The sequence below is a fragment of the Sabethes cyaneus genome, chromosome 2 (assembly GCF_943734655.1).
Source record: "Sabethes cyaneus chromosome 2, idSabCyanKW18_F2, whole genome shotgun sequence".
NCBI lineage: Eukaryota > Metazoa > Arthropoda > Insecta > Diptera > Culicidae > Sabethes > Sabethes cyaneus.
In genome coordinates this window covers 94,967,261-94,995,153 of record NC_071354.1, presented here as the reverse complement: position 1 = coordinate 94,995,153, position 27,893 = coordinate 94,967,261, and the positions used below count along the sequence as shown (strand labels likewise).

The 27,893-nt window shown below is 38.5% G+C and overlaps 2 protein-coding genes across 2 annotated transcripts in view; one reads left to right on the top strand and one right to left on the bottom strand.

Moving 5' to 3' along the window:
- The window catches only part of LOC128737654 (toll-like receptor 7), a 116,913-nt gene that overhangs the window by 70,761 nt on the left and 18,259 nt on the right, over positions 1-27,893 (top strand). The window lies entirely within an intron of this gene.
- LOC128735703 (serine-rich adhesin for platelets-like) lies at positions 4,738-9,735 on the bottom strand. The gene has a single exon (XM_053830188.1). The coding sequence runs from the start codon at positions 9,733-9,735 to the stop codon at positions 4,738-4,740; it is 4,998 nt and encodes a 1,665-aa protein (XP_053686163.1).

Genomic DNA, 27,893 nt, shown 5'->3' with positions numbered 1-27,893 from the left:
CAGTTATAAAATATTTTGAATTTGCAGTACATCTTTTGTTGCAGATTATTTATTAAAAATATAGCAATATTATGTATTGCATAGGACTTAGAATTTGCCTTAAACCTAAATGTACATTGTTTAACTTACAATATTTCATCACACATCAGTTGGAGAAAAATAAATGAATAAATTTTATTGCCAACTAGCTGACCCGACAAACTTCGTATTGCCACAAATTAACCTGTGTTGTACATAAATCATGAATCTCGGATGATCTTTGTCACAATCTCGAGTTTTGCAAGCCCCCCAGTGGGCGGCGCTTCCGACGGCGGGTCACCGGCAACACTCGCGACCGTCTCGTCCTGAATGATCCAGTGTTACTATAGATAGTTTTTGTGGTCTTGAGAGTCTCGAATTTCTCAAATTCGATTAGTTTTTGAGTTTCGCAAAACTTTCTGTTTTATTTGTATGAGAGTCCATATCCCCCTACCACAGGGGTGATAGGTCTCTAACTATCGTAAAATAAATTCAAGACTCCAAAATCTCCCCCATGCCAAATTTGGTTCCATTTGATTGATTAGTTCTCGAGATAAGAGGAAATTTGCATTTCATTTGTATGGAAGCCCACTCTCTTAAAGGAGAGATGGGCCATAACTCGCTTTCTAAAGAAGAGAGGGGTCTCAATTCACCATAGAAAAAAATCTTGCGTCCAAAACCACTTACATGTCAAATTTGGTTCCATTTGCTTGATTAGTTCTCGAGTTATGAGGAAATTTGTTTTTCATTTGTATAGGAGCCCCCCCCCCCCTCTTAAAGTGGGGAAATCCATAGAAAATATACCATAGAAAATATTCTTGCCTACAAAAACACCCACATGATAAATTTGGTTCCATTTGCTTGATTAGTTCTAGAGTTATGAGGAAATTTGTATTTCGTTTGTATGAGAGCCCAGCTAGCTTCGAGGTACGATGCTGGTCTAACAAGCCAGTCGTCGTATGTTCGAATCTCGGCTAGGCGGTGCTTGCCAGTTAGAGTCAGTAGGATTGTTGCACTGGCCCCGTAATTTTCCTGTACTCTAACAGCCGGCTGCGAAGTCTGTCGATAAAGAAGGGTAATGTCTAAAGACGGTATAAACCCATGGCTTTGCTTTTGTATGAGAGCCCCCCCCCTCTTAAAAAGGTAAGGGGTCCTAATTCATCATAGAAAAAATGGTTGCCTCCAAAAACACCCACATGCCAAATATGGTTCCATTTGCTTGATTAGTTCTCGAATTATGAGGAAATTTGTATTTCATTTGTGTAGAAGCACCCCCTCTTAAAGTTGGGAGGGGTCCTAATTCACCATAGAAAATATTTTTGCCTCCAGAAACCGCCACATGCCAAATTTGGTTCCATTTGCTTGATTAGTTCTCGAGTTATGAGGAAATTTGAATTTCATTTGTATAGGAGCCCCCCCTCCTAAAGTGGGTAGGGGTCCCAATTCATCATAGAAAAAATTTTTGTCTCCAAAAACACCCACGTGCCAAATTTGGATCCATTTGCTTGATTAGTTCTCGAGTTATGAGGAAATTTGTATTTCGTTTGTATAGGAGCCCCCCCTCTTAAAGTTGGGAGGGGTCCTAATTCACCATAGAAAATATTCTTGCCCTCGAAAACTTTCACCTGCCGAATTTGGTTTCATTTGCTTCATTAGCTCTCGAGTTATGAGGAAATTTGTATTTCATTTGTATAGGAGCCCCCCTCCTAAAGTGAGGAGGGGTCCCAGTTCATCATAGAAAAAATTTTTGTCTCCAAAAACACCCACGTGTCAAATTTGGTTCCATTTGCTTGATTAGTTCTCGAGTTATGAGGAAATTTGTATTTCGTTTGTATAGGAGCCCCCCTCTTAAAGTGGGGAGGGGTTCTAATTCACCATAGAAAATATTCATGCCCTAGAAAACTTTCACATGCTAAATTTGGTTCCATTTGCTTGATTAATTCTCGAGTTATGAGGAAATTTGCATTTCATTTGTATAGGAGCCCCCCTTCCTAAAGTTGGGAGGGGTCCCAACTCATCATAGAAAAAAAATTTTGTCTCCAAAAACACCCACGTGCCAAATTTTGTTCCAGTTGCTTAATTACTTCTCGAGTTATGAGGAAAATTGTGTTTCTTTGGTACAGGAGCCCCCCCTCTTAAAGTGGGGAGGGGTCCTAATTTACTATAGAAAATATTCTTGCCCTCGAAAACCTTCACATGCCAAATTTGGTTCCATTTGCTTGATTAGTTCTCGAGTTATGAGGAAATTTGTATTTCGTTTGTATAGGAGCCCCCCCTCTTAAAGTGGGGAGGGGTCCTTATTTACCATAGAAAATATTCTTGCCCTCGAAAACTTTCACATGCCAAATTTTGTTCCATTTGCTTGATTAGTTCTTCAGTTATGAGGAAATTTGTATTTCATGTGTATAGGAGCCCCCCCTCCTAAAGTGGGTAGGGGTCCCAATTTACTATAGAAAAAATTTTTGTCTGCAAAAACACCCACATGCCACAGTTGGTTCCATTTGCGTAATTACTTCTCGAGTTATGAGGAAAATTGTGTTTCTTTGGTACAGGAGCCCCCCCCCCCCTCTTAAAGTGGGGAGGGGTCCTAATTTACTATAGAAAATATTCTTGCCCTCGAAAACCTTCACATGCCAAATTTGGTTCCATTTGCTTGATTAGTTCTCGAGTTATGAGGAAATTTGTATGGAAACCCCCCCTTTTAAAGAGGAGAGGAGTTATAATTCCCCTTATAAAGAGGCGATGGGTCTCAATTTACCATAGAATAAATTCTTGTCACCGAAAACACCCACATGCCAAATTTTGTTCTAATTGCTTGATTAGTTGTCGAGTTATGCAGAAATTTGTGTTTTATTTGTATGGGAGCCCCCCCTCTTAGTGGGGGGAGGGGTTTCTAACCATCACTAAAACCTTTCCTGGCCCCAAAAAACCTCAACATGCATATTTTCATGCCGATTGGTTCAGTAGTTTTCGATTCTATAAGGAACATACGGACAGACAGACAGACAGACAGACAGACAGACAGACAGACAGACAGACAGACAGACAGACAGACAGACAGACAGAAATCCTTCTTTATAGGTATAGATTATGTTGAGATATGAACCCATTATTGCATCCATCCCATCCCAGCAAACGAACGCTATAACAAACGCTTCCGTCATTTTTGAAGCCTAGTTTCAGGAGTTTATAGAACACGTGATTATATGTAAATTTGCTGGTTGCGTTTAACGCCTGGCTGGGCAAACTTGGTGCGTTTTAACCACGGGTTTTGGCGTTATGTCCCACATAATGATTTTGACTCTTGCTAAAAATCGTCAAAAATAACAAAAAATACCGGTTTTTGTTAGGAAATTTCACCAGGATATAGTGTAAAAAAGATCCCAAAGTCTTTTAGAAGTTGAAAAACGTGGAACAAACACACCGGTGCTCTGCAAAATGATGTTTTGCTTAAGCGGTGCATTCTGCACCTTTTTACCCTACTTCGTTCGAGAACCCGCGGCAGCAGAACATGTGGCCTATGCCACCCCCCTCACCCTCCTTAAAACTGGCAGTTTATACAGGGTATAATATATTCGTCTTATATTAGAGTGTTTATTCAAAGTGTCTGAAATTTCCAGAGAATAAGTAAAAATTAGTTTAAATTATTTAGCAGACCTATGATGCTGTTTGCTCCAAAATGGATGATGCAATCTAAACTGTCAAAAAATTGTGTTCAATAGTAAAGAATGTGAGTGTGCTGGTGTATACTGACGTATTTTTGTTGTGTATGTGAAATCCACAAAATGGATCGATCATTATGGCTTGGCACAATCTCGAAGCTCGAAAAGTACAAAGTTTCGAAACATTATTTTCGTATTCAAAACTTATCCAACGGATAATAATTTTTCAATACATTGTAAATGATGTAATAAATTTTCACAAATAAACATTATAGGTTTTTGGCACAATCTCACCCCAGTTGGCGGTATTTTGCTTGTTGGATTGGTGTCGCTTTTTTGTCTTGTTCTTGATACATTGCTGTTGTGTTTCTGTTATAATGTTAAATTCTCGTCGTATTTTATCGTACTTCATTCTCAAATTTTTCTTGTTACATTTCTCACTCACACGAAATCCTATGCCGCGTTGTCAAAGCTTGCGTGAAAACAAAAACAAAAATACTTCCTTCTCATTTTCAGCAACTTCGTAATCGCGAATTATGTTTAGCGGGAAACAAATGTGCTCTCTGATCTTCATGACAAAAAGTATTCACATCAATATAGTTAATGCGAAACAAAACTTTAGTTTTTGGGTCTATCATAAGCTGTTCTTCATGCCATTCAAAATTTATCGTGCTAAATATAATTTTGGTTCGTATTATTTCATGCACCATGTAAAATTTGTTTATTTATTAATTTTCCGATTTAAACAATTAAAGTAGCCAAATTAAGGTTTCGTTTACGATAGAAAAATGCGCTGTAAAATCAAACTAGATACTGTAATTATTTGTTATTTTAGTAAATGCAATGTGATCTTCATATTTTCATGTCATTTATTGCTAAACTAAAAATATTTCTTCGTTGATTTTTTCATACAAAATATGGTTGTCTACACAACCTGTACTAATAATTTCGTCCTCTGAGATTTGTAGTTTTAGAGGATTGGGCGCTGCTGTTGTTGGGTAATTGGCATCCATTGAAGAGCTGCTTGTCCCCATACCCGTGTGGCGCTAAGTGAAACTTACCAGGATAACCTGCCTTTTGGAATTTTTATATTCAGTCCTGAATCGGATGACGCTGGCGTGCCGCTACCAGAAGCAGCAAATGTAGAAGCGCGTTTTGCTGGTACTTCAGGCTTATCCGAAAGGAAAAGAAGATTAAGTTTGTCCTTAGGCAGTTTGACCAAAATCGGTGCTGTTAAAGGTTTTTCAGCAGTTGTATTAGATTTTTCACGCTCACGATCCCGATGACGATCTTTGCCTTTCTTGTGTTTTTTGCGCTCCTCCCTGTCTTTGGATTTATCTTTCTCCTTGTCGATGTGCTTATCTTTCTTCTTCTTCTTCTTCTTCTCTGACTTAGAACGATGATGTTCGTCGTCTTTGGAAGGAGCTGTGAGAATATCACCTGTTAGGGTTTGGATATTGCTAGTAATTGCACCAACGGAGACGCCAGATGACTCCGTTGACGTTGAAGGTAGTAACGAAACAGGGTCGAAAGATGTGCCGCTGATTGTCGTCGGAGCATTTACATCAATAGACGCGGGCTCACTCTTAATCGTGTGAGGTACTTTGCGCATTTGGTTAACAACCAAAGACGTACTCATATTTGAAGTTGAGGGTGCAGTACCAGATGATGGAATCGATTGCAGAGATGATGATGTTCCAGGCGCTGATGAAACAATAGAAGCATTTGCTGCCATGGTACTGCTAGTGTTGCTACTAGTGAGGGTGCTAAATTTCCTTTCGCTACTGCAAAGACTTTCCTTCAGTAAACTACTGACCAGTGCAGGATTGGTCTCTATGCTGCTTACCGTGCTACCGAAGCTGCTCTTGCTACTCGTAACTGTGTTACTCAATAAAGGCTGCGACAGCAGTGATCCCGGGTCGTTAAATGAAAACAACGAAAATCCATCATCTTGTTTGTCAACGGCATTGGCTAAATCGAATGTCGAAGCAAATAGCTGATCCGAAGGTGATGGTACTGCCACTTTTCGTACTTTGGATTTCCGAGGATCAGTACCGTTGTCGTTGCGAATTTGTTTACTATTTGGAAGTGATCGTTTAGTTGGTGCTTGGCCAGCAGTAGGAAGTTTTTTAATACCGAGCAGATCGCTTGTATGAGTAGTATTGCCTGTGAATATATTATTCACAGATTGTGTAGATTCAATAGGTCGTTTTAAGCTTGATGAAGAGGTAGCTGTCTTCCTCTCAGCCGATTTCGGTTGTTGGTTACCACTGGAAGCCATTGCAGCATCGGAGCGTCGTTCTTTCTTAGGAGTTTCGGAACCCTGCTTATGTTGGTCCGAAAACAATGGTAACACAGGTTTCTTTTCCCTGCTGCTGGGTCTTACATTAATATCTTTCACCAGACTCGGAGGATGAGCTTGTGGGCGAGCTTTGACTGTGTTTGCCACACTAGAACTATTATTCTCTACCTGAGTCCAGTCTGGGCTGAAAATCGATGATGGCTTCGACTGTTTAGGAGGTGTGCAAATTTGCATGGAATCTGTTAATTGGTTAATGTCGTCAATAAGGTAGAAGGACGACTCTGAACTGCTTGATAATTGTTGCAACTGGTTTTTGAATTGCTGTTGTAGATTGGTTGTTGTGTTTTTGGCTATCGTGCTATGTTTGGTTCGCGCCAACGTTGAAGACGACGATTGGGATGGTCCACCGGATCGACTGCTGCTGTGGTGCTGTACCGGCTGTTGCATTTTTCCAATTACAGCACTTGAGCCATACTGACCACTGCTGCTTGTAAGCGTTTGCGATTGATTATGCTGTTGCTGCTGCTGTTGTGATGATGAAGAGGAAGGCCGATCGCGGGAGCGGGAACTACTGGAGGAAGATGAAGACAACTTCGAATTGGACGATGATGATGATAGTGATGTTTTCAGCATCGGGTCACCACTAGCAGAGTTTTGTTTATGTTGTGATTGTGATGATGACCGATGATGCCTAGAAGACGTCGAGCCAGCGTCGTCGATGCCTCGTGAAATAGACGAGGACTCTGGCATGCCGGAGGAACTGCTCGCACGTCTTCGGTTCGAAACGTCCAAACGTCCGGCATTGGCTAAATCGAATGTCGAAGCAAATAGCTGATCCGAAGGTGATGGTACTGCCACTTTTCGTACTTTGGATTTCCGAGGATCAGTACCGTTGTCGTTGCGAATTTGTTTACTATTTGGAAGTGATCGATTCGTTGGTGCTTGGCAAGCAGTAGGAAGTTTTTTAATAGGTTCAATAGGTCGTTTTAAGCTTGATGCAGAGGTAGCTGTCTTCTTCTCAGCCGATTTCGGTTGTTGGTTACCACTGGAAGCCATTGCAGCATCGGAGCGTCGTTCTTTCTTAGGAGTTTCGGAACCCTGCTTATGTTGGTCCGAAAACAATGGTAACACAGGTTTCTTTTCCCTGCTGCTGGGTCTTACATTAATATCTTTCACCAGACTCGGAGGATGAGCTTGTGGGCGAGCTTTGACTGTGTTTGCCACACTAGAACTATTATTCTCTACCTGAGTCCAGTCCGGGCTGAAAATCGACGATGGCTTCGACTGTTTGGGAGGTGTGCAAATTTGCATGGAATCTGTTAATCGGTCACTGTCGTCAACAAGGTAGAAGGACGACTCTGAACTGCTTGATAATTGTTGCAACTGGTTTTTGTATTGATGTTGGAGATTGGTTGTTTTGTTGTTGGCTATCATGCGATTTTTAGGATCTAGAATACCCTCATGCTTGTAACTGCTTCGCGCCGACGTTGAAGACGACGATTGGGATGGTCCACCGGATCGACTGCCGCTGTGGTGCTGTACCGGCTGTTGTATTTTTCCAATTACAGCACTTGAGCCATACTGACCACTGCTGCTTGTAAGCGTTTGCGATTGATTATGCTGTTGCTGCTGCTGTTGTGATGATGAAGAGGAAGGCCGATCGCGGGAGCGGAAGCTACTGGAGGAAGATGAAGACAACATTGAATTGGACGATGATGATGATAGTGATGTTTTCAGCATCGGGTCACCACTAGCAGAGTTTTGTTTATGTTGTGATTGTGATGATGACCGATGATGCCTAGAAGACGTCGAGCCAGCGTCGTCGATGCCTCGTGAAATAGACGAGGACTCTGGCATGCCGGAGGAACTGCTCGCACGTCTTCGGTTCGAAACGTCCAAACGTCCGGCATTGGCTAAATCGAATGTCGAAGCAAATAGCTGATCCGAAGGTGATGGTACTGCCACTTTTCGTACTTTGGATTCCCGAGGATCAGTACCGTTGTCGTTGCGAATTTGTTTACTATTTGGAAGTGATCGATTCGTTGGTGCTTGGCCAGCAGTAGGAAGTTTTTCAATAGGTTCAATAGGTCGTTTTAAGTTTGATGCAGAGGTAGCTGTCTTCTTCTCGGCCGATTTCGGTTGTTGGTTACCACTGGAAGCCGTTGCAACATCGGAGCGTCGTTCTTTCTTAGGAGTTTCGGAACCCTGCTTATGTTGGTCCGAAAACAATGGTAACACAGGTTTCTTTTCCCTGCTGCTGGGTCTTACATTAATATCTTTCACCAGACTCGGAGGATGAGCTTGTGGGCGAGCTTTGACTGTGTTTGCCACACTAGAACTATTATTCTCTACCTGAGTCCAGTCCGGGCTGAAAATCGACGATGGCTTCGACTGTTTGGGAGGTGTGCAAATTTGCATGGAATCTTTTAATCGGTCACTGTCGTCAACAAGGTAGAAGGACGACTCTGAACTGCTTGATAATTGTTGCAACTGGTTTTTGTATTGCTGTTGGAGATTGGTTGTTTTGTTGTTGGCTATCATGCGATTTTTAGGATCTATAATACCCTGATGCGTGTAACTGCTTCGCGCCGACGTTGAAGACGACGATTGGGATGGTCCACCGGATCGACTGCCGCTGTGGTGCTGTACCGGCTGTTGCATTTTTCCAATTACATCACTTGAGCCATACTGACCACTGCTGCTTGTAAGCGTTTGCGATTGATTATGCTGTTGCTGCTGCTGTTGTGATGATGAAAAGGAAGGACGATCGCGGGAGCGGGAACTACTGGAGGAAGATGAAGATAACTTTGAATTGGACGATGATGATGATTGTGATGTTTTCAGCATCGGGTCACCATTAGCAGAGTTTTGTTTATGTTGTGATTGTGACAATGACCGATGATGATGGCCTCGTGAAATAGACGAGGGCTCTGGCATGCCGGAGGAACTGCTCGCACTTCTTCGGTTCGAAACGTCCAATTGTGCTTGGTCAGCGTGTATTGATTTTGCATTTTGCTTCAACCGTGTTGGGCAGCGATCAAAGATGTGAACAAACTCATCTGTAAGCTGTTTCAGGAGATCCGGCGTGACAGACTTGTCTACGTAATAAAACCAATGATGGCCTTCGGTCGATTGAGGGATCTCCCATCGGGACCATTTACACGCTAAGTGTATACAAAAGCAGGCCACAACAGTCGGTTTGTATTGCAGACACATGGTCGTCAGGTGTAAACTATTAGAAGCCATAAAGTATGACGTCCGTGCTAAGTCCTTGGAAGCTTTAACCATATGGCATGTTTTGATGATGTGCATATGTGGATGATCGATGGCCATGTCAAACCCGAGCGTTCGCAGTAGAATATTCTCATTGTCTACCAGGTCCTGTGCCTGTTCCGCATAGCTTCCCTTTAGAAGATCAGGAGCTACTTTGATAATATGCTCGAGTTTCCGGGGTTGCTCTTCCACCTTAGCTGCAAGGAAAAGCGCAGCCGCCGCTATTCTGTTACGATTAAAGCGCGTGAAGGAATGAAGCGCATAGAATCGGTTCATGTACACAATTGCAGTATTAATACATAGTTGTGTTACTTGCAATCGCTGGCCCATGTCTTGAATGAAATTTGCCGCCCGTTGTCTGTACATAAGCTCCTGATCGGCGTCTATGCCGCACCTGCGGCTAGGCGAATTGGCCAGCTGCTCTGAGGTGAAGTACCACTTGGAGTCATCCTTTGCTAGACTGCCGCTACCAGACGCCATCGATAACCAGAACACTGCCGTTGGTGTAATATGTTTGTATTACTTTTTTTAAATATTTAACTCTTCCGTTCTACAAGCCGATTGGCTTTTTTATATCTCGAAGAAAATTACTGTTTTCAGGAAAATTGATGCGCAGACCAAGTTCTTTCGTTGGAAGAAGTTTTTCACCAAAAGGCATTAGTATTCGACTGAATTCTGTTAGGCTTTAGCACGCCTTTAAAGGTCTTCTGGATGGCTAGTAGGTAAGGTAGGAGTAGGTAATTTACGCACTCGCACATTGATTCAGCGAGCCTTACCTACAATATGGAGCAGTTCCACGTGAAATAGGTAAAAGACGAAATTTGAAGCTCTCTGATTTTGATGAAACTTAACAAACGTGTTTGATAGGAAGAAATATGCACCTTCACGTAGGTATTTATTTTCATGTGTATTATGTTTGAAAGATTGTATCTCGAAAACTATCGACTGTTATATCTAAAATTATAAATAGAAAATTATATCTAAGCAAAAGTTTTTTTGATGCTAAACATTACTAACGATCCGTAAACGTTGATTGGCACCATCGAAATTTTTACCGACCATTCGGCTGTTCAGAGTTAGGTAAAATTTTACCGAACATTTTAAGTGTGTCTGTTTGGTTAATGATGGTAACTTAGACCACTGAATTTTCACAGAACACGTGTTGCTTACAACTTTGCCAAATCACTAGTCAGGAATGACAATTCTTCCGAAAGCCTAAATTTTTTGCAATTATTTGTGAAAGGAAACTCGCGGGCTTTAGATATCACCCCATTTCGTCTGCCGCAGTTGACCGTCAAAATAACTTCAATACACATTGAAGCGAAACCATTATTTTTGCTATCAACTATTTTTATGAGCTTTCAAGAGTTGAAAATAATACATCTTATATAATGAACTCACAATAGTTCAATTTATCAAAGAGTCTAACAGCGTAAGGCTAATTCTTTCGCCTCATTGATAGAAAAATAAACTAAAACTTATACTGTTCTACGTCGGATGCCCATACAATGCATTTTTACAAACTTTGAAATGTTTTGAGCAATAATCGCCAGCCATAAAACGACTGATTATTTTACATGAAATTAACTGATCATCAAGTGCAGCATGCAGTTACTTTATTTATTTTTATACTTGGTTTGTAGCTTAAAAGAATATTTACTGGAATAAATTAGTAGCAAAAGAGTATGTAAGAAAGCTTTACAAAAGCAGTGAACCATTATATTTAATTATCGTTAATAATTTTTGACTCACGTCACTTCACTTCACATTTTCGTTGAATTATTTGGTGCATGAAATACCGAAGAAATAAAGAAGATTGGGGTTTAAACTGAATACGTACATTTATTTGAATTACCTATCGCGTGACTGAAGAGCCCAGTTTTAAATGAAATTAATAATCTAACATTTATTTCATTTTATTATTCATTTCATAAATTATTTCGTGAGTTGTTTGATAATAACAGTTATTTAACTCGACAGTGCAATTTTTACCAATCGATTAATGAATCAAAATTAATCATTTAATAACTATTGACATCAGATACATATCAGAATATCGAATTTAGACTTAAAACTTACCGTGAAAATCAAAACGTAGCTTTGTTTGTTATACAGAAAATAACTTCAAAACTGTCAAAAAATTATGGGCTTAATTGCAAACTAATGCGATTGCAAATTGTCAAATTACCAACTAATAATGAGTCGAAATTACAAAGGCAAAGAGAATCAATTTTGATGGTATTTAACAGAACAATCACACATTTTTGCGGCAATTAGAATTTAGTTGGTGGTGTCAATGATTGTGTTTTCAGAAAGTGTTGAATGTATATTGCATATCCTTGAACATCAACCGCAGCAGACGGATCTAGACGCTGCCAAAAGCATCTACAAAAAATAAACTGACAATTATCACAACTGTTCGGTACTGGCAATTGAAAAATCAACATTTCTACATGTTTCCAACGGATATTTAGCAACAAATTTCAAGATCTCGGAAAAATCTCTACCTTCAACCAATGGTACAGTTTGCACTTAATGTCACTCAAAAAAGGCCTCTCAATTGGCATCGAGGTCAACACTAGCCTAACAAGTCTGTCGTAGTATGTTCGAGTCTCGACTTAAAGGGGTTGTAAAAGTCAATAGAATCATAGCGTAAGCTCCGCAATTATTCTGCCCTTTTAACTGCGAAAACTGTCGAACAGAAAACAGTAAGTCAAGTTGCAAATACGAAATGTAGTACCAAGGCTAAGCTTTTTCCACCGTAAACCTACCTGATTCTGCGCACCACACATTTCAATCAAAACTTCTAAATTCCTGCAAATTTTTCTCTTAATTAACACACCTAGGACAATATGTGTACATAGAGCTACTAATTTAAGAATGCTATGATTTTTAAGGAAAATAAGCGGTGCACAGAATTAGGAAACATCCGCAGCATTAGGGGTGTTTACGGTATTTAATACAATTTGTGGCAGTACGAAGTTTGCCGGGCCAGCTAGTTGGTCATAAAAATTATTTTGCTAAATACAGCCGTTTTCGAGATATTCGAAAAAAAAGTTGGATTTATTTTAGTTTTTTCTTTTAAACTCGTCTTTTTTATGTGTTACTCCAATTGTCCCACATTTCTAATAACATTTAATTTCGTACAACTTGTCCGAATACACCTTATTGATTCAACCTATCGTTTTTGATTTGTGGGTATGTTGAAAACTATATTCGAAAAAACTGGACACACTGATTAGTTAGTAACTTTTTACCGCGTGAGTGAACATAACTGAAATTTTGACTAAATATAGTTGAAAGTATGTTGTTTCTATCGGTAGAGTTTTAACAAAATAGATTGGGAGATTATAGTGATATCTTTAGAACAAGAGAAAGTACGAAAAAAGCATGAAGGTCTGTGCCTAAAGGCACGTACGCTGCGCTAACGTAGAACTATGAATGTAGATTAGAGTGTCCCAAAATAGCACTATGTCAGAAAACCCGGGGGCTCACCCCTCAAATGATAGCTTAGGGTGTCACTACAAAACTTTTATATGACGTCAACATTGGTTGCCGCGATTTAGGGGTCGCACATTTGAGTTTTATGAAAAAATGGCATTTTCAGGAGAAAATTCAAAAAAATATTTTTAGAAATGGTAAAGTGGGTAAAAAAGGTACTTAACTATTTTTTTCACAATCATTGGGATCTGATACATTCATAAAAAAGTTATGGTGGCATGACTGGTGTCATATTTGGTTACAAAAATTTATTGAATTTGGAAAAAATTTAAAATTTTTGAAATGTCATTTAAATAAACATCAAAACAGGGTATCGAACAGTGTCTCAGAGTAACGTACGTATACTGTATAGCTGGGAAATTTTATGACGAACAACTTTGCCGAAGAAAGTAAGGACGTATCTTTAAATCTCGCTGAGATATTTACCGTTTTTCTGAAGGCGGAACAAAACACATTTCTGTAATTTTTAAATTTTAGCAGTTTCATGCGAAAGAGGTAAATGAAAAAACTTGAACTATTTACTCTAAACGTCACTTACGTTTTTGATAAGAGGAAACATGCACCTTCCAAAGAATTTGGCACCATTTAGGCTCAAGAATCACTTTTAAAAAGGGCGTATTTATTTTAATAGGTACTATGTTTGAGAAATTGTATGCCCTGAAACTAGGTTTGCTCCATAATGCGCCTAAACGTGAGTTTTTGAAAATTGTGTTTTAAACATGAAAAAATAAACACTGAAAAAAAAATCATTGTGTTCTAAAGTCAGGAAAAAATATAAAATTGAAATATACAGGAAATGGTAAATTCCATTTTTTTTTGGAAAAATAGTGGTGATTTGATGCATTTTGAGACTTTTTCTGAAATGGTGCAACATTTATCAACGGATTTTGTAGAACAACGACTTTTATGAATATTTTGTAACCTGAGATTATTATTATATTTCTTATTATTATTCTTATATTTCTCGTTATACATATATGTAATTTGAATTTGAAGAACAACTTCGTATGTGCTTGACAACACGTGTTCAAAATAATAATTAGCTTCTAAATGCAGCCGTAAAAGATTAATTGATTATTATTTACTGTTTAGTCAAAAGTTTCGCCTTTAATGACAAATATTTTATTCTTGGAATAAGTTTTTTAAGCCAATAAACATAGCCAACTGGTGTATAATTTCCAGCCAGTTTTCTAAAGTGGTGCTACAAGCCACTTTAAAATCTACAAAATGTGGTGTCACCGCCAATCACCAAAGGATGTGTGATTGTAGCTTGGTGGTTTAATTCTTTATAAAACTACAAATTAGAAGAAACTGATACACAAGATGCAGGCGTTGGGACAGTATACTCTCGACCTCATCTTACAAAGTTATAAATTTATTTGCGAAACAAACTGTGGAACATTTGAAAAATGTCCAGCTTTAACGAATAGCATCTACATTAGAGTGTCCCAAAATAACACTATGTCAGAAAACCCGGGGGCTCACCCCTCAAATGATAGCTTAGGGTGTCATAACAAAACTTTTATATGACGTCAACATTGGTTGCCGCGATTTAGGGGTCGCACATTTGAGTTTTATGAAAAAATGACATTTTTCTGGAGTAAATTCAGAAAAATATTTTTAGAAATGGTAAAGTGGGTAAAAAAGGTACTTAACTATTTTTTTCACAATCATTGGGGTCTGATACAGTCATAAAAAAGTTATGGTGGCATGTCTAGAGTCATATTTGGTTACAAAAATTTATTGAATTTGGCAAAAATTTAAAATTTTTGAAATGTTTAAATAAACGTCAAAACAGGGTATCGAACAGTATCTCAGAGTAGCGTACGTATACTGTATAGCTGGGAAATTTTATTCTTAACTTACACTTTTTCGTCCATTGAGTTCTACTTCGTTTATCTTTCTCTTTGCTATGTCTTACTTTCTATTTCTCTTTCCCCCAAGTTTTTTGATTACAGGGTCATATGCAGCTTTGAACGTTGCGGAATCTACTTGTCTATTCACAACATTGTTCTCACCTTTAATTTTAATGTAAAATGTTTCCGCTATTAGTCTAGTGTTATGTTTAGTTATTTTCTCTATGATTTTGGCTTCGTCAAATTTAAAATAATGTTCATTATTTTAAATAATGCTAAAAATTGTAAAAAACTAATAACTCAAACAATAATAAATAGTTCAAAAAACGTAAACACACAACACAGAGCAAAATTGGCGTGTGCTAATGCAAAAATGCTTGAAAAAATCATGTTTCGATATAAAACAATTTCGATATAAGACAACTTTTTGAAATTATAAATTGTCTTATATCGAGGTATCCCTGTACATTGGAGCTTTTGTTAACACTCTACTTTTCAGCGATTTTTTATGCTTTAAAGCAATTAAATCAAAAGCTTGTAAAGAATTTCATGGCTAGTCTTTAAATAAACACTGAAAATTTGTGCCTCATCTCACATGCTATCTGGCAGCTACCATCCTGGCATTCTTTGTGTCTGTAGTGCCGCGTTTCCTGCCGCTCCCTTTCTTCTGCTTGGCAGTCTGATGCTTCTTCAACGTCTGATCACTTGCGATACGGTTAAATGTTTGATTCCGAATTGTTTACCCCTCCATCGGGGAGAAGCATTTGGATTTTCGAAGAAAGTAGCCAAAGTTTTTTGCGTACTTTCTCTTGTTCCAAAAATTTCACTTTCAATTTCTTAAACTATTTTGTTAAAACTCGAACGATATAAATTACACATTTTCAACTTTTTTTAGTCAAAATTTCAGTAATGTTTACTAACGCGGTTAAAAGTTATTAATTATTCAGTGTGTCCTGTTTTTTCGAATACAATTTTTCAATGTACCCGCAACTCAAAAGCGAAAGGTTGAATCAGTAAGGTATTGTCGGATATGTTGTAGGAAATTAAATGTAATTCTTAGAAATTTTATATAAACAAATAATTTGTAGGATATGAATTGATTTTTTTTTTATAAAATCAATTGTCTGTGGGCTCTACAGCCTGAAAAACTCGAAAAACGAGTGTACCTACGAGTTGAGTTAACACTTCTAGCACGAAATAGAAATGGAAGTTCAAACAGTCGGTAGAATTTCCGAAACTTGACCAAAAAAATTTTCTTCCGTTTTTGTCTTTTTGTTCGTGGATATTGCATGAAAAATAACAACGATTTATTTAAAGCAAGAATAGATTTGGTTTTCACGTTTAGCCATATTTTTACTGCTCGATTAAAAAATTCTCTTTGTTTTTTTTCGCCCCCCCTTCAGTGGCCCAACACCAGAGGGACAAAAACTTTTTTAAATATTTGTAATGGCCTTACCTAAAAACCCTAAATTGGAAAAAGTCATGAAAGTCATTGTTCTACGAAGTCCGTTCATGAAAGTTGCTTCATCTCAGAATAACTTTTTAAAGTCGGCAAATTGCTTCTATTTTTTCCGAAAAAAAAATTAACTATCACTTAGACATAATTTTTGAACAATCGTTGATTTTCGAGATACGATCTTACAAACATAATACACATGAAAATAAATACACCCTTTTTAAAAATGAACCTTGAAATCAAAATGGCGCCAAAACCTGTGGAAGGTGCATATTTCCTCCTGTCAAACACGTTTGTAAAGCTTCATCTAGATCAGAGAGGTTCTTTTCAGATTTTAGCTGGACGATTTGACGTGGAATTGCTCTATGGCGAACACAATGTAGTGATTTTTTAATGACCAGTGAAGTTGCTGGGTGAACTTCATACATTTAAACAACTATTATTGATCGTAAGTACGCCTAATTCTTTTTCAAAACGCTACTCTTTGTGTGGTTGAAATCAATTAGTGAAAAACAAATATTTGCAGCCACTTGTACCAGATAAACAAAGCGCTATTGGTTTTTCTTTTTTATGAGCCCTACGCGTGTTATTGATGGCCAGCGTTGTTAAAACTCAACGCACTTTCATTCGATTCCAGAGAAGGCCCTGTTTAAGGAATCAACTTAGATCCTGAGAAACAAAGAAAGATTGGAAAAAAATCTAATCGACCTGTTTTTGCTCAAAGGTCAGATGTTACATGTAACATAATTACAGCTGTGACAAAACAACAGGGTTTGCTATTTTTCAAACAGTTCCTTCTAGTTCCCAACCCTGCCAATTGGCAGGCTTCAGGAAAATCGTTATAAATCTACTATGCTTATTCGTTTTATGTTGGTATCCACCCATACCTTCTCATTATAGTCTAATCTAACTATTCGAGTGGTTTGTTTGTTTTATTACGTTAATTTGAAACAGATATTTCGTGCGAAACTAGAAAAATGCCAGAAAACTGAGAAAAAAATTATTTTGCTCTGCAGAGTGAAATTCAAATTGTTGTAAATTGCTTATTTCTTGGAATAAATGAACAAAAAAATTATTGGTGAGTAGCTGATAAGTTGTGCTCCATGGTAAAAAGGAAATTTGCGATAAAAAGTTTAGGAACTGGTCGATTTTTACCAAGGAACTGACCCCGCCAATTGGCGGGGTTGGGCATTAACGTCAACTTTTTTTGGTAATTTGACAACGTGTTGTTTCCGTTGTATTTATTGATTTTTTCGAGTTTAAGCTAAAAATTATTGTTAAAGGCCTTGTTAGCTTCTTTTATATGCCTTGAAAAATACACAAACATGCAGTGGCATTAAAACGGAAGGGGAATTTATAGGACTTATCATCTAATTTTCAGTGCACCTTTTTGACGAGCTGCAATATAGCGCTTTATAGCTATATCACAAAACATTTTTGCATTTTATGGTATTTGAAAACCATAACCCTATAACCAAGAAACAGATTCAATGAAACCCGGCGAATTTTGCTGCTTAACGACAAAATCTTGATAATCAAGACAATTATTCAAAATGGGATTTATCATAGACCATTTAAACCGCAAATTTTAATCTATTTCGTTTAATAAGTTTGTGTTAATGAACAAATTGAGTGGATTACCAGTCGATAAAAGACTGTAGGTGTAGGCGTATGTATGGTCTAGGCAATCTTGACTTGGGAGCAGCTACTAATGTTTTTGTTCGCCTTTCTAAAATTTTACCGGATCTTTACACGGACAATGACTATAGACAACGATGAACTGGAAGTGGTTGATGAGTTTATATTTGGGATCTCTGGTCACCGCCGACAATAATACGGGTAAAGAGATTCAATGATGCATTCAAGCTGGAAGTCAAGTCTAGTTTTCCTCCGCAAGACACTTCGATTAACCCCTCTAAGGTCTACTTCATTTTTAGCGCCGCAAAATTCACTAAAATGGCCGTACATTTTTTATCTTGCAATATTTTTTCACCAAATTTGGGATTTTTTTTTCATAATATCTATAGATAACAGCCATATGTCATATGGTCCCGAAGTTATTTCGGAATTCCTTGGGGGACCGTGACATGGCTTTTTTAAATAAAGTTGCCAGGTATTTAAAATTGGTTTGAAATCTGTTGATTTTTGTAAACATCAAGCACGGAACGAATTTCGAAGGAACTTGTCCGGGACCTGGAATCGGCCATATGGCCAAAAATTTCAGTTGAAGCTCATTATAACTACTTCCATAAATACTAGCACTGTTATAGATGTTCTGAAATGGATGTCCCGAATTAAATCGAAAAATTTGATTTCGCAACTTTTTTGCGCCCAGGTGCTCAACCCTGCCAATTGGCGGGTTACGAACCTATTAATCAGTGTTAGTAAGAATCGGTTACTTGCCAAAAAACACTTTGTTTCATAATTTTGATTATTTTTGTAATTTTAAGATAGGTTTTAAGCTTTGCGTTGCGAAAACGCAATGCTACACTGAGAATATAATTTCGTATTTTTTTTGAAAAAAACATTCGTAAAAGTTTGTTTTCGTTCGTTTGCTGTAGATATTACATTTGATGTCGTGGTTTTTTAGTAAACAAATGAATGTAAATTTTATCTTTCGCTTGTTCAAAATATCACGGAAACATTATTAAAGTTCACATAACATAGAATTCGCAGCTTCTAACACAGATGGAGTCGCCGTTGTGATAACAGCGTAATAAAATCGGTTAAGTAACTTTGCCTCCTGAATATCTGGAGGACTTGAGTGACAGCAACGACAGTTTCATGGACCCAAATTTAATGTTACAACCTTTCCGGAACGTGTTGGTAGGCATTTAATCATCTGCGATGACATGCATTTAGCATTCAAACACCATACTATGCGTCTAGTGCAAAGATGGTCTCCAACCCAAATGTTTCGATATCTATCATAAAACATAACATGTAATACTCTTAGTCGTTTATTTAATCTTTATTAATACTGAAAATCCCAAAAAAAAAATCCCAAGTTTGATTTAACGGTAAAAAAGTATGAAGTATTTATATGCATAATAATGAAGGTATGCAAAAACGGTATATCCTTAACGCCCAGCGTTGCGTTTTCGTAACGTAGCGTTGCGGAACACAGGGTTAAAATTAAAAATACATGTCAGCGGCTTTTTCTTAGTTGACCTAAAAGAGAATTTTCCTGAAAGTTTCAACTTTCTATCCCTGCTGGGAAAAGTGTGAGGCTTAATGGGTTAACTAACGGAAACGTTGGACTACAATGTGCCAGAATAGACGGCAGTAATTCCAACGAGTGGTATGTGAGTTTTAAAGAAATATTCACACGTAAAAATGTACTTCACTGTAAAAATGCACAACAAAGCAAAAAGAATACGAAAAGAGCGTAACCACAATGCAACACCTTGCAATTCGTGTTGCGTTGTGGTTACGCTCTTTTCGTATGCTTTTTGCTTTGTTGTCAACAATTCTGTCGTATTTGTGTTACATTTTAATCGTACTTTCGTTATGTTGTTATCGTATTTTTGTCGTATTTTTATCACATTATTGTCACATTGGTGTGATATTCTTGTCACAAATCTATCACGCTCTTGTCACATCCTTGTTACGTTCTTGTCACTCACAATCTTGTCACATTCTGGACACAGTAGAGTCGCAGTTATAGTTTTGATGAGGTTTTGTTTTATTTTTGTTGCTTTTGGTTATATTCCAGTCGCATTTTTGTCGTATTTTTGTCGCATTTCTGTCATGTTTTTCTTACATTCTTGTCTCATTCTGGATGTATTTTTGTCACATTCTTGTTACATCCTTGTCTTATTCTTGTTGCATTTTGGTCGTATTCTTCTTGTATTTTTGTCACATTTTTCTTGCAGTATTGTAATATTTTTCCCGCATTCTTGTCACATTTTTGTCTTTTTATTGTCGCTTGTTTGTCCTATTTTGTTAACCTTTTGTCACATTCTTGAAAATTCTTGTAACATTTTTGTCAAACTCTAGTCACAATCTTGTCATATTGTTGCTGTAATTTTATCACATTCATGTCGCATTCGCTCAGTTAGCTCCGGGGTACGACGCTGGCTTAACAAGCAGGTTGTTGTATGTTCGAGTCTCGACTGGACGGTGCTGCTTATAGAGTCAGTAGCATCTTTGTACTAGCCCCGTAATATTTCTGTACTTTAATAACAGGCTACGAAGTCTTTCGATAAAAAAGTCAAGTTCTTAAGGACGTTTATACCCATGTTTATACTTTTGCTTTTGTAGCATTCGCGTCGTATTCTGTGATCACATTGTTATAGCATTCTGGTTACATTCTTATTACATTCTGGCCGTATTTTTGTAGAATTCTTACCATATTTCTGTCACATTCTTTTGGAACCCTATTGACATGTCGCATTTTCTCGAAGTCTTTCCGCACTCTTGTCCCTCCCTTGTCATATTCTTGTCACATTTAGTTATACAGTTGCGTTTTTGTTGCATTTCAGTCATATATATCGCTATTGAGTGAGCGATATGCTTATTGCATTTTATGCGTGCTTGCACCCTTCTTGGTAGTGGGTATCCTTTCTTCAGGCTTCTCTACACTGAGAATATAATTTCGTATTTTGTTTGAAAAAACATTCGTAAAACTATGTTCGTAGCTGATACAAATAATTTCATACCATTCAAAAACTTTCGTATGCTTATTGTTTACCGCAAATGTTGTTATTACGAATGGTTCGTATTTTTTACGAGAGCACATTCGCAGCTGTCTTGCATCAAGACCCATTTGATGCACGGTTGTTGTCTGGTATCATTATCGACGAAAACAGGTTGCGAAGATTGTATGAAGAGAAAATAGACTTGTGCAATTATGTCCTTCTTGGTACGCAGTAGCTGTGGTTCTGTGGTTTGCGGCGTCGTCGGCTGTTCGTAAAGAAGTATGACAAACGAGCTCAGTTCGATTCCCGATAAAATCAGCTTTTTTTCAGAGATAATAAAGATTTCGCTATTTTTTTATAGGTGTCGGTAATGTAGCATACTGACACCTGTCGGAAAATAGTGAAATCTAGTATTACTTTTATCGACAGCCTTTTCGTGCATTCGTAAAATCTACAAACCATTTTGTAAAATGCAATGATTCGTACGAATATAGCTTTGTTACTATGTACAAAACATTCAGGATTGATTTTACGAATCTAGTTCGTGGTAGAAAACAACGAAAGAATTTGTAAAGCAAACGCTCGTTTTCGTACTATAAACCAAGTTTTATTATCAGTGTACTTTACTCACCTCGTTCCACATGACAGCGCTGTCCCAATTATAACCATCCCTGACGCAGGTAACCAGTGCATTTTACTATAAGATTTATTTTTGCATTATCAATAGGCCTTATCGAAATAATATAGAATTCAGCATGAAGAAAAGGTGATTACGGGCCTGAGAATAAACCCATGCTAAAGTCACTTGACTTCGAATGGCCTGATGCTACTAAGATTCGAACCCATGACCACTCGCTTGTCAAAGCAGACTCGGGAACCTTGCGGCTACGGAGACCTTCTCTTCAAACGGTTAGATCTGTACGCAAATTTTGACGTAGGACTACGGCTTTGTTTGCTATACTGGGACTGGGAAGCACTTTGTGAAAACGAAAATAGAAGCACAGACTAACAGACGAAACACTTCGAACAAATTTTTTAGCAAAACATCGTTTCATTGACACCCATAAAACTTGGAAAAAACACTAGCATCACCGGGAGCAGTTCTCGCACTACGCAGAGTAGGTTGCTATAAATTTACTTGTACACTGATAATAAAACTTGGTTTATAGTACGAAAACGAGCGTTTGTTTTACGAATTCTTTCGTTGTTTTCAACCACGAACTAGATTCGTAAAATCAATCCTGAATGTTTTGTACATAGTAACAAAGCTATATTCGTACGAATCATTGCATTTTACAAAATGGTTTGTAGATTTTACGAATGCCCGAAAAGGCTGTCGATAAAAATAATACTAGATTTCACTATTTTCCGATAGGTGTCAGTACGCTACATTACCGACACCTATCGAAAGATAGCGAAATCTTTATTATCTCTGAATAAAAGCTGATTTTATCGGGAATCGAACTGAGCTCGTTTGTCATACTTCTTTACGAACAGCCGACGACGCCGCAAACCACAGAACCACAGCTACTGCGTACCAAGAAGGACATAATTGCACAAGTCTATTTTCTCTTCATACAATCTTTGCATCCCGTTTTCGTCGATAATGATGCCAGACAACAACCGTGCATCAAATGGGTCTTGATGCAAGACAGCTACGAATGTGCTCTCGTAAAAAATACGAACCATTCGTAATAACAACATTTGCGGTAAACAATAAGCCTACGAAAGTTTTTGAATGGTATGAAATTATTTGTATCAGCTGCGAACATAGTTTTACGAATGTTTTTTCAAACAAAATACGAAATTATATTCTCAGTGTATGATATCTGACATCAGTGCCAGCGCAGGCGAGCGGCGTTCTCGCGCAGCGACTGTTGTTTGAGTCTTGGGGCTACAATACAAATGAGATAAAAATTTCCTCAAAACTCGAAAACTAATCAAGCAGATGGAACCAAATTTGACATGCGAGGGTTTTTGGAGGCATGAATTTATTTTATGATGGTTTGAGATCCCTCACCCCTGTGGTAAGAGGATAGGACTCTCCACTCTCATACAAATAAAACAGAAATGTTTGCGTATGTGCCATATTTTCTGCTATGTAACAAGCGGTAAGCTGTGAAAGTAAACTGGTAAATCCTTCTCGAAGCAAAAGACAGTGAATTGATGCCGCTAACTTACGTGCCTATTGCCATTCATGACAAAGAGAAGGACATTCGAATGGCACTTCATATTTGCGATGAACATGCTTTGGCTTTAATGTTAATTGTAACTAATGGCCCTTTTAAAGGCTACAAGTGAGTTAAAGTAAGATCATATTTAATACAATAATCTATGGGCTGGTCATTCATTACTATTTCAACCTTTATGTTGCACACAAGTGATTTTTAAAAGAAATTTCTATGCCTCAATGGTTTCAGGCGTTGTACTTATGAACCCCCGTCCACGTATTTTTAAAGCCACCATTGCATTCAATGAAGAATTGAATCTGAATATTTTGCTCTTCTCTTTTAAACATTCACTTGAACAATGACACTCACAGATTCTTATAAACATACATATGCCAGAAATGCAGTTTATATTAGTCTTTAATCAAAAACACTCCATCAAGAAGACTGGCAACTCTGCCAAAAGTCGAAAGACAGTAACAGCAATGCTATCTGCCGAGTTAAAGTTGAACCAACACGTACTAGTGTGTGTAAATTAGAATATGGATGTACACAAACAAGCATGCAATGCATACGCTCGAACACATTTTTCCCACCAATACTTGTATGCACAGCTTCAACTTTTGTCAGGAGGAGAAGCAACAGTCTGTTACTCGGCATTTGTATGGGCGCGAGGAAGAGATGCCAATCTTCTTGATGGGATGTTTTTGCTTTAATCTAATGATCTGACATAATCCTACGTCACCTTTTCGTACAACCCTTAGGGCTGTATACCTTGTTGTTTTTAAGTCATCTGCATAAAGCAATCTGTATCCTGTGGAATAACAGCTCGTATGCTTAAAAATAAACGAAACAGTAGTGGCCCAAGATTACTTCCTTGTGGGATGCCCGGTTCTGAGAACGTCGATTGAGATTTGAACTGATTACAAACAGCAATACTAGGTGCACAAAGAGCACCATAACATTACTTAAAAGGGACCAGTGAAATGCCATTTATTGTATCCAGCAATAATTTAATTGGTTCTATTTGAAACTTTGCTGGTTCAGAATCGCGAAGGAACAACTAGTTACTATGTAAAAGTTGTCAAGTTATGTCAGCATGCCACCTAATAACTTGAATTTGCTTGGCTCGATAAACTCTGGGCCTACAATCACTTGCACACATGATGTGCTGGTAATGGCATAACAAACAACCCATTCACATGCTTCTATCTTTCTGGCTCGTCATATTCGCGAACATTTAACCATGATGGTTAGCCTAGCATTTTGTTTATTTCAAAAAGACGTATACCATCAGCAACATCTCAGGATTGTCCTTTGTAGAAAAAAACACTTAATAAAACGCAAACGTATACAATAAGAAATAGAATGGCATGCGTTGGAAAATCTCCGGTTCAAAGAACAACAGTTGCTTCTGTTACGGTACTGTTTCAATGGTCGAACCAACCAGTTACTACACCATCACCACCGCAATCAAAAGGAAAAATGAAAACCAGCCGAGATAAGCAGAAGCGATGACGAGAGCAGATATCCTTTTTCGGTGAGCATTTCTTCTTCATTTGTCGATTTTTGGCGTGCTGCTGCCACATCAGCTGAATATAAAACATGTGACCATCTGCGTGTAGCTGTTGTGAAAAAGGCACGTATCGGTGCTAGAGCAAAAAAAGAATGCCGAAATTGTAAACATCAGTTTTTTATTGCCGTTCAATTCTGATTTTTTTAAAGCAAAATCATATTTTATGATCTAATCCTTATACTCATCGATGCTTTGGTGCAAAATTATGAAAATAACTTATCGTAAATATTTTTCAAGCATCTTAAGGTAGTTTGACTGGCTTTAATTATTTGCAATTTTGAAACCGTTAATCCAAACGCCAGACTCTGGTTACGAATTACATCTGTGCGCCAGAGCGCTGCGAAAAAAAATGGGGTTGCGAATTGATTTATTGGTGAAACGGATTAACGTGCCCAACCCTGGCAGCGCGGGTGGCGTTTGTGATATCAGCATCAGAGCGGACCCACTAACCGCTGCTACCTCTGTCATCGCAGACAATTTATAAACAGCGTGTTTTCGGGATATTTTAATCCCTAACAGGCCACCACTAAGCCTTCCGTCGCGTCTTGATACCATAACCGTGTACGATAAAGGACGTGACGCTAACAGAAGCTAGGTGGCTTTTCTAGTGAAAGGGAATAGGAAACGTCGGAAGTTGCCGGTCGGTTAGTCTGTGTGGTCCTGCCCGTTTTACACGCGGAATGAACGGCGAGGCATTGTTATTTGTTAATAGCGCAGGCAAGGAAAATAATTTCGCATGATTTTGAATTGTTTGGTTTGGTGGTAGGTGATATCTGCGTCACACCGTAAAGCCGGAAAATTCAACGACTTACAGGGAGCACGCCCTACGCATGACTTGCCGGCCTGCCACACACTCTGACAACCGACACGTGTTGTGGATTATGCTCTCAACTAATAACAATGTTTTTCAAATGAGGCGCCCAGTCGGTCGGGCCAATGAATGTCATGCAAATAAAATCATGCCTGGGGCTCCCTCGCTGGCGGTACGCTGCTGCCGGGTCTGCTAGGATTTTGGTAATTTGTTAAAGTGGACTGGCAGTTTGATTTTGGGATTAGAAAATGACAGTTCAGTCGAATGGGGGCTGGGCTTTCATTACCGAGAGGAAATTTTGCAGTACGCCCCTTTGATGCTCTGGTGGTTGCAAATAAAAGAAAAGCAAAGAGTGGTAAATTAAATAAACCATTACGGAAGAATTTACATTAGAAAAACATACATTAACATTGCACTGGGTTAAGTTCTTACAGTTCTTACCACTGAAGTTAGAACAAATCATCGTGAGCAATCAAAGCAGTTCAATACGATGCCAGTGTCGGTATGCAAGACAGTGAAACCAATTAATCCATCATAATGCACAAATAATCCAAACAAGAATGTAAAGCAGTTCCCTGGAGGAACGACACCATTCTCTGGAATCGATTTCAAAAGGGATCGTACATCAGTCTACCTACGTAAGCTGACCCTGAAGGACATGGTTGCCTTATTCATCAACAAGAAATCATTTTCCCATCATCATAATCATCCTCCAGCATCGGGCATTTCATCGCTCAAGCCCCTCCGGTCGGTCGGAGTGTGTTGTTCAGTAAACGCAAACATGATCAAGATAACGGGCTGCTCGAAGCTAAGAAAGTGTTCATCCTAAAATGCAGCCGGTCGGCCGGCCGGCTCATGCTTGGCTTGAGGTTGATCGCAGCCAGTTGTCAACTCTCATCCAAATCCCTCCGCTTAATACGGTGAACAAGCGGGAATATTAGCCAACAACATCGTGCCCGTCCCGGCCCGGCGAGGGTTGAGCGCAGTGTGGCGAGAAAAGATTGTGGCATGCAGTCCTCGGTCGGTCACCAGTTGACATTTTTTTACCTGAAAATGTACACACTTTTGCTCTAGGATGTTGGTAAAAGAGCATCAGCGAAATCCTAGCAGCAATGGGGTATAATAACGTCTCTAATCCTATGTTTGTGCTTTCTCTCTTTCTCTCTCACTTCTAACATGCACAACAGTTTTTCCTCTCACTCTACTGCCTTTCCTTTTGATGTGAATGAAAATGGAAAAAAGTGGGTAGAGAAAAACGCAAAATTTTGAATAGAAACCGCTTTTCTCATAAATCGCATAAATAAATGAAAACAAGGATCTGCTGCACGCTTGGATTGATGCGACTCAGGCAGCGGGCCAGAAAGGACCAAGTAGCACAATCGCGGTGAAGTGAATAATACCCACTTTTACACACACCGATGCGTTACGAAATGACATTTTTTTGCCCAGCCATCATCGCTTTGTTGTTTTGGAAGCATTTTTTGTCTGACAATTGAGAATTTTTAATTCTTTGAATGAGGACAAATTCTAGAAATGTTATTTCAGGCAACCTGGAAATTAGTCGTAGCAGAAAAATTGGCCACAGCAAGATGGATGGATTCGAGGTTCAATTGTGCTGTTTAATTTGCGATTCTGCTGCATTGAAGGAAAGAAGCTTGGGACTTTGCGCCGGTGGGCCGGACTGGATGAGTTACATCGCATTGTGTTCGGTGGAAGATTGATGTCTTCAGGTCGGAATGGCCGGCTACTCTTGCTGGTTGACACGCTGTGATAGAGCGAACACTTCGGGCTCGGCATGCTCGGCAATAACGGCCGAGAGATAGATTTCCTAAGATAGCGAGGGCTTAGATAGCAACGAGAGAATGCCAACGGTAGATGGACGGACACAGTCACGCACAAAACTTCGTATAGCAATTCCCGGTGTCATCCTGACAATGTTTGGTGTGGTATGGATGAAACAGAAAAGATCCGACACGCATTTGCAACCCTATTTCATGCGAGGATGTGAAGGGCCTAGATTGCCAAATCGTGATAAAAGTATTCTGGTACGCACTAGAGACATTCCTTTCGGTTGGTGTTTGCAAAATTGTCGTTATTGTGTATTCAAATCTAGGATCAGAGGACAAATGATACACTGATGGAGTACTAACAATTCATGTTTCTTCAGCCGGTAGGCTGAATGCATATTTTGGTTAGAAATGGACTTTATGCCAAAGATCAGTTGAATGCTCATTTTCTACAAAACACATCTGCTTTAGCTTCAACAGAAAATGGACATTTTCACTATGATTAATTTCGTTTGTGTCTTAAAACTAGCCCTGAACGGAGATTTTGTAAAATCCGTAAAATTTTCAAAATTCGAGATATACTTTTTAACCCACAAAGAAAAATGTTACAAATATTACAATTCTTATAGAAATTCCCACTTGTAATATACTTTATCACCTGACGTAGACTTCTTTATAAAACAAAGCCATGGGTATAAACGTCCTTAAGGACTTGACCCTTCTTTATCGGCACACTTCGCAGGCGATTATTAGAATACAAAAAAATAACGGAGCTAGTGCAAAGATTCTATTAACTCTGTCAAGATTCGAACATATGACGACTGGCTTGTTAGGCCAGCATCG

Bases quoted from the DNA above. Each gene is read 5' to 3' on its own strand.
- LOC128735703 (XM_053830188.1), bottom strand. From the start codon at position 9,735: ATGGCGTCTGGTAGCGGCAGTCTAGCAAAGGATGACTCCAAGTGGTAC.